This window comes from Ziziphus jujuba, chromosome 10 (genome assembly GCF_031755915.1).
Source record: "Ziziphus jujuba cultivar Dongzao chromosome 10, ASM3175591v1".
NCBI classification, from domain to species: domain Eukaryota; kingdom Viridiplantae; phylum Streptophyta; class Magnoliopsida; order Rosales; family Rhamnaceae; genus Ziziphus; species Ziziphus jujuba.
This window is the reverse complement of record NC_083388.1, coordinates 19937416-19945673: the sequence shown is the minus strand read 5'-3', so window position 1 is coordinate 19945673 and position 8258 is coordinate 19937416. Positions and strand designations below refer to the sequence as shown.

The 8258-nt window shown below is 29.7% G+C and overlaps 2 protein-coding genes across 2 annotated transcripts; both read right to left on the bottom strand.

The window, feature by feature from the left end:
- Positions 1 to 597: 597 nt before the first annotated feature.
- LOC125421162 (putative F-box protein At1g47790) lies at positions 598 to 2211 on the bottom strand. Its single transcript, XM_048469116.2, has one exon. It carries the CDS (start codon positions 1975 to 1977, stop codon positions 598 to 600), a length of 1380 nt encoding a protein of 459 aa, XP_048325073.2. The 5' UTR covers positions 1978 to 2211.
- A 4384-nt stretch (positions 2212 to 6595) lies between these two features.
- LOC125421007 (F-box/kelch-repeat protein At3g23880-like) lies at positions 6596 to 7946 on the bottom strand. Its single transcript, XM_048468704.2, has one exon. It carries the CDS (start codon positions 7944 to 7946, stop codon positions 6627 to 6629), a length of 1320 nt encoding a protein of 439 aa, XP_048324661.2. The 3' UTR covers positions 6596 to 6626.
- Between the last annotated feature and the right edge of the window lie 312 nt (positions 7947 to 8258).

Here is an 8258-nt window from a genome sequence, read left to right as displayed (position 1 = left end):
CGGGCCCAGAATGGCAGAAAAGTTTTTGACCTTCAAGCCTTAATTTAAGCCTTTGGATGGCCGAGGGTCCAGACAAAAATTGTTTACTTTTCTCTTTTTTTTTTTCTTTTTTTTCATGAAGTAATTATTTAATTTTTTTAAAACAATATTTATTTACTTTTAAAATTGACTATTTTCTTTGACAATAATTCCAGATTAAATTAGCTTGCTTATGTCAAATCTTTTGGATTCCAAAAATATATACATATACAAAAATTTTACTATCAAGATAAATTAAAATAAAATAAAATAAACTCTAATTTGAAAATTATGCAGATACCACCGTAACAATAGACAAGTGAACCTTTCTTTCTCATGTTCGGTTCCTATGTTAATGAATATGTAGAAAGGTAAGTATGCGTTATTTCCTTGTTAGTTGATGTCCTTCCCTCGTCGCATTTTTTCACTAATATATTAAAATCCTTGTAATTCATCCAGACATATAAAAAGCAAAAGAAGAATTAAAAGTAATTAAAAAATAATATTAAACAAACCCAAATCGTCAAAAAAATAAAATAAATAAAATCTCCAAATACATATAATTTATGATGAATTGTATCATAAAGAATCATCTAGTGAGTACGGTGAAATCATAAAGCAATATACCATATGAAGATATATATTATTCCGGGGAACCGGATTGGCTTTAATATGCTTGAGCCAACGAATTCCTAATGTCAATATCGAAATGTAGGTAAATAATCCCACTGTGGTTTTGCTGTCCCAACCTTTGGTACTAGTACAGGTTTCTAAATGTTTGCATGGTAAAGCTGAAAGAGATTTGGTACCAGTCGTGCGGAATGAAACCAGACTCTTTACAAAGGGAATTACTTCTACATCATTGTCAAAAATGGAAGAACAAGGTATAGGAAGAGCCCTAAGCTTCCGGGTACCAAGGTTGTCGGAGGTCATTTTCAATGGAGGTTTATAGTGAGGATAATACGCCAAAAGGAGCTCATCACTCTTCCAAAACGACAATGGACAGTAACAGAAGATTAGTGGCCCGATTGATAGATGTTTTGTCCAACAACAACGACCATCATCACCATCCATCAATACCCACATTTCAATTTCTAATGGTTCCAATATGCCTCCAGAGCAGATCAACAAAGCAACAAAATCATTATTCCACAACATCAATTTTTGTACCCGGACTAGCGGCAAGTCATTTTCTTTTGGCAACGGTTTTACATGGAATTCCTCATCGCTTATGTCGAAATAAATTATTTTTCCATCGGTCATCCAGTAATAAACTCCTTTGCAGTAAACTTGATTGCCATACTCACAAATGGATAAACTGTCTTTATCTTCTATTGGCAGCTCGATCTCTGTCCAAGAATCATTGCTAATACTGCTAAGATTGTATATATGAGCACTGCAAACTTTACTGCTATTGCCATTGTTATTGTTAGACGATGTAATCCGAACAACCTTATGCTCATTAGCTCTGGAATCGTAGCCGAATCCCACTGCTTGCACAATACAATCCATGGGGCATGCATCGGGAATAAGCCAAAGTTTCCTGGTTGTGGGATTGTACAGATTAATGGCTTGAAATGACTTTTCACACATCAAAAAGATGCCATTACATTGAGTCCCCACGTACACATTATTACCAATTGGTAGCTTGCATACTTCATCAACACCATAATTTATCACAGGATGATGATCATCATCATCATCATGGTATATTGTTAACCTTGAGAATTCTGCATTTTCAAAAGCACTGAGATTGTATTTATCAGTGAATAACAAGGATGTAGAAGACGATGACATATTGTTGGAAGTGCGGAGATGCTTGACCATGAACGCAGGGTCGTCGATGAGAGTGTGCCAGCATGTGCAAGCACACTTGAATTGTACCAGAGACTCCACCGGCAATCTCAAAAGGATTTGCTCCATCACACCCTCTGCTAGATTGCACAAACTCCCCTTCATTCCAATCTGACTTCTGAATGTTTCACATCAATTAGTATATATCCATAAAGAATCATATATAAAGTCAGTCTCACTTCAAATCTGCTAATAAATTATTTACAAATGCATTAGGCAAACTTCTTAAGAATTAAAAACTATAAGGATCTCCCAAATTGCTTCAAAAGATAACGTTTGACAATAGAAGTTTAAATATTATTATTTGTGTTTCTAGGGAAATTCAATAGTGCAAAAGGAAAATTAGACACACAAAACATATATATATATATATATATATAGATGCTTGTATGTATTTAAATATATACATACATGATCCAAGTGGCCCACCCCATGACTTCAATTGAAACACTTCATACACGATTATATTTCTATTTATTTCGTTAATTCAAAATAACAATTAACTAAATCAAACCCAAATTACAAATTTAATATAAAAACTTATTAAAATAATATATAATAAACCCAAATTACAAACTTAATATAAAAACTTATTAAAATAATATATAATAAACAATAAAAGATATTTGCGAATTTTATCGGAAAATCATATATAAAAAAACAAACTGGTCTAATCACTCATTTTAACACGATAAAAAAACCATCAAAGTTTGTTGTTGAGTAGAAGTATTTGAAGATGATTTGGTGGTAAAAAAGCTCTCCTTAAGTGGTGGTTGGTGGAAGAATATTCCAGGTAAAGATAGCCGCTAAGAACTAATTTAGGTTTCGTCTCCAAAGCCCTAGTTTATATGTACACACATATATAAAGTATATATGGTGTATTGTTGGCCTAGTTATATATATATATATACATATATATATATGGTGTATTGTTGCCGACTCGTTTTTGGATTGTCAAAGTAACCCAATTTGTTTTTCCCATTTTAAATTTTTATTAGTAATGCGATACATCTTAATAAACAAAACTTGATGGTAAACCTTTGAAACTAATTGTATATGCATATACAGGAATTCTCACATGAGAACCTAATTTTGACAATTGAGAGTTAAAATTTATTTTTCTAAGCAAATTCAAAAATCAAAAGGAAATTAAATAAACACAATATGTATATATATATATATATATATATATATCATATATATATATATATATGTAAACAAACAGTCTGGCATCAAATTCGATCATTAGAATTTTATATTATCAATTTTGGACCATTTTCAGGCAAAAGCGTAAAATAAATTTATGAATTATTTGAGTACATATTAAATTTGTTTTGCGCAAATAAAATTAAAATATGTTGTTAAGTCTGATCTAGGTTATTATTTAAAATTAAATCAAACCCAACACCCAACGCTAAAAAGAAAAAAAATAAAATACATACCAGTTTTTTCAGAAAATTATACATAAAAGAGATTGGTCTAATCACCTTAGCACACGATAAGGAAACCGCAGAGTTTGTTGTTGACTATTGAAGCTTGGTGGTAAAGAAGCTCTCAAAGATAGGCATCCAACGTCCGGAACTCTAGTTTCATAATATATAATTATATATACAATTTTGAATAAAATATAGATTGTTCTTTTGTACGTTGGATTGTTGCTTACTCGACCTTTTATTTTTTCTTTTTTCTTTTTTCTGTTTTTTTGTTTGGGTAGGAACTCGATCCTATAGATTGTCAAAGTACGTAACTAATTCTTTCTTCTTCTTCTTCTTCTTCTTCTCTTTCCTTTTTTTTTTAAAAAAAAAAATATATATATATATATGGATTTTTTTTTTTTTGGGATACATATATCTATGAATTGTTGCCGACTCCTTTGAATTGTCAAAGTAACCAAATTTCTTTTTCTTCTCTTTTTAATTTTTTTGACTGGCAAACGTAATTAAAACACCAATTTGGAACCTATTCTTATCTTATCTATTATAGATCTCTCAACTTGTAATTTGAAATTTTTTTTTTATAAGTGGAGCTTTTATGTATAATATAACATCATAAAAGTTAGCGTTGTTAATAATATTAATGTCAAACGTGTCATGTCGATCCAATGATTGATATAAAACTATTTTAACAGAAAAAATAGAAAAGATATTTAAATTTCAATTAAACACATATATATATATATATATATATATATATATATATATATATATTCATGTGTTGAAAAAACAAGCGGAAGATTATGATTTGGTGACTCTAAAATCACTTTAGGCCTAATTATGGTTTTTTTTGTTTTCCCAAAATAGTCCTAGGCAAAAAGGTATTTGCCTTTTTTTTTTTTGGTTGTTTTGGGAAAAGAGTAATGTTTTTTTATACAAAAAGAGTAAAAATAATGCTACAGAGGCCAGACCACGCCTTCACTCTATCACTTAGTAACATTTATCTTTTTAAAAATTTACTTATTCATTTTTAAATTAAAATAATATATTAATTAATTAAATTGTGATTTGTGCAATTTTAATAAATATATTGGTAAATTAGACGTTGTTTATGATATTATTCAAAATTGAGGCTATTAAAAAGTCTAAAAAAGTTGTTTATGATATTATTCAAAATTGAGGCTATTAAAAAGTCTAAAAAAATTGATATGATAAAGTAATTTGTTATTGTTTTATTAGTTCAAAATTTAATATAACTTAAATATAAAAAAGTAAGTTATTGATATTGGATATTAAATATAATTAAATATAAATTAATAAAAAAAATATGGTATTTATTTTTAATAATACTATATCTCCAAGGTTCACTTATCCATTTTTAAATTAAATAAATATTAAATAATAACACGTATATTTTTAATAAATATATTGGTATAGTAGACGGTGTTTATAACATTATTCAAAATTAGGATACTAAGAAGTTTATCAAAATAATATGATAAAGTGATTTGTTATTGTTTTATTGGTTGAAAATTAATATGATAAAGTGATTTGTTATTCCTTTATTGGTTGAAAATTTAATATAACATAAATATTAAAAAGTAAGCTATTGAATGAATATTACCTATAATTAAATATAAGTCAATAAAAAGATGACAAATCATTACTTGAGAAACAAGAATTCAAAAATATTGTAAAATTCACTTCTTCTTCTTTGTTTTTTATTTTTTATTTTTTTTCCAAAGCCCATGTTCTCCCTTTTCTTTTGAAAAATCCAAACGTCTGTTTTAGGTAGTATTTGCAACAAAACCAAAAATTAAAGGTATTTTTTTGGTAAATAAAAATTAAAGGTATTTATATGTATCAAGTAACTACTGAATAATGAAAGGGGTTTAATATGCAAAAGAAACCAGAGGAGTTGTTTGTGCAGTTTACTCATATATATTATGTTCCTACTAAAATATTCTGTTTTAAAGCCAAAAAAATATTCAATAGGAACATTGTATTTACCATCTTAAGCAAATCTACAAAGGAATTTAAGGAGTGCACTAAGATAATGGAGCTTAAAATTACTTTAACTTGTTATGTAAATCGACATAAATATTCAATACTTAAAGTAGTTTGATTTTTCTTCCACCCAAAAAAAAAAAAAAAAAAAAGTAAGTTGATTTTCTCAATATTTCATTAATAATTCAATGCATTTAAAAAAATAAAAATTGATGCACTTCTTTAAATAATTTAATTTTTCATATATTTTATTACTTGGATGCACTGAGCAGCTCCATCATTCAACCAACAAACAAATACAGGCCTTTTAGCAACCAAAAAACAAAACAAATACAGGCCGAAGTCAAGTTCGGGACCAGAATGGAAGAAACGTTTTCGACCTTCAAGCCGATTAAGCCTTTGGATGGCCAAGGGTCCAGACAAAAATTGTATACTTTTTTTTTTTTAATGAAATAATTATTTATTTTTTTAAACAATATTTATTTTTTTAAAAAAACAATATATATTTACCTTTGAATTTCACTATTTTCTTTGACAATAATTCCAGTTCCAAGCCACCACCACCCATATAAAAAAAGCAGATACATAAAATATCTAATATGGGACAGATTAAATTAGCTTGCTTATGTCAAATATTTTGGAATCCAAAAATTTTACTATCAAGATAAATTAAAATAAAATAAAATAAACTCTAATTTGACAATTATGCAGATACCACCGTAACAATAGACAAGTGAACCTTTCTTTGTCATGTTTGCTTCCTCTGTTAATGCATGTGTAGAAAGGTAAGTATGTGTTAATTTCTTGTTAGTTGATGTCCTTCCCTCGTTTCATTTTTACACTAATATATTAAAATCCTTGTAATTCATTACCATTACAATACTAAATTGAACATGAATAACATCTAGACATATAAAAGGCAAAAGAAGAATTAAAAGTAATTAAAAAATATTAAACAAACCCAAATCGTCAAAAAAATAAAATAAAGAAAATCTCCAAATAGATATAATATATGACGAATTGTATCATAAAGAATCATCGAGTGAGCCATTACAACACTAAATTGAACATAAGTAACATCTAGACATGTAAAAAGCAGAAGAAGAATTAAAAGTAATTACAAAATATTAAACAAACTCAAATCGTCAAAAAATAAAGTAAAAAAAATCTCTAAATAGATATAATTTATGACGAATTGTATCAAATCGTCAAAAAAATAAAATAAAGAAAATCTCTAAATAGATATAATTTATGACGAATTGTATCATAAAAAATGTGACAATCATAAGACAATATACCAAACGAAGATATATATTATTCCGGGGAACCGGATTGGCTTTTAATATGCTTGAGCCAACGAATTCCTAATGTCAATATCGAAATGTAGGTAAATAATCCCACTGTGGTTTTGGTGTCCCAACCTTTGGTACTAGTACTGGTTTCTAAATGTTTGCATGGTAAAGCTGAAAGAGATTTGGTACCAGTCGTGTGGAATGAAACCAGACTCTTTACAAAGGGAATTACTTCTACATCATTGTCAAAAATGGAAGAACAAGGTATAGGAAGATCCCTAAGCTTCCGGGTACCAAGGTTGTCGGAGGTCATTTTCAATGGAGGTTTATAGTGAGGATAATACGCCAAAAGGAGCTCATCACTCTTCCAAAACGACAATGGACAGTAACAGAAGATTAGTGGCCCGATTGATAGATGTTTTGTCCAACAACAACGACCATCATCACCATCCATCAATACCCACATTTCAATTTCTAATGGTTCCAATATGCCTCCAGAGCAGATCAACAAAGCAACAAAATCATTATTCCACAACATCAATTTTTGTACCCGGACTAGCGGCAAGTCATTTTCTTTTGGCAACGGTTTTACATGGAATTCCTCATCGCTTATGTCGAAATAAATTATTTTTCCATCGGTCATCCAGTAATAAACTCCTTTGCAGTAAACTTGATTGCCATACTCACAAATGGATAAACTGTCTTTATCTTCTATTGGCAGCTCGATCTCTGTCCAAGAATCATTGCTAATACTGCTAAGATTGTATATATGAGCACTGCAAACTTTACTGCTATTGCCATTGTTATTGTTAGACGATGTAATCCGAACAACCTTATGCTCATTAGCTCTGGAATCGTAGCCGAATCCCACTGCTTGCACGATACAATCCATGGGGCATGCATCAGGAATAAGCCAAAGTTTCCTGGTTGTGGGATTGTACAGACTAATGGCTTGAAATGACTTTTCACACATCAAAAAGATGCCATTACATTGAGTCCCCACGTACAGATTATTACCAATTGGTAGCTTGCATACTTCATCAACACCATAATTTATCAAAGGATGATCATCATCATCATCATCATCATGGTATATTGTTAACCTTGAGAATTCTGCATTTTCAAAAGCACTGAGTTTGTATTTATCAGTGAATAATAAGGACGTAGAAGACGATGACATATTGTTGGAAGTGTGGAGATGCTTGGCCATGAACTCAGGGCAGTCGATGAGAGTGTGCCAGCATTTGCAAGCACACTTGAATTGTACCAGAGACTCCACCGGTAATCTCAACAGGATTTGCTCCATCACACCCTCTGCTAGATTGCACAAACTCCCCTTCATTCCAATCTGACTTCTGAATGTTTCACATCAATTAGTATATATCCATAAAGAGTCATATATAAAGTCACTCTCTCTTCAAATCTGCTAATAAATTATTTAAAAATGCATTAGGCAAAATTCTTAAGAATAAAAAACTACAAGGATCTCCCAAATTGCTTCAAAAGACAACGTTTGACGATAGTAGTGTAAATATTATTATTTGTGTTTCTAAGCAAATTCAATAGTGCAAAAGGAAAATTAGACACACAATAGATATATATATATATGTATGTATATTTATGTATGCTTAAATGATCCAAGTGGCCCACTCCA

Excerpts from the sequence above, each read along its gene's own strand:
- LOC125421162 (XM_048469116.2), bottom strand. The coding sequence starts at position 1,977 with ATGAAGGGGAGTTTGTGCAATCTAGCAGAGGGTGTGATGGAGCAAATC.
- LOC125421007 (XM_048468704.2), bottom strand. The coding sequence starts at position 7,946 with ATGAAGGGGAGTTTGTGCAATCTAGCAGAGGGTGTGATGGAGCAAATC.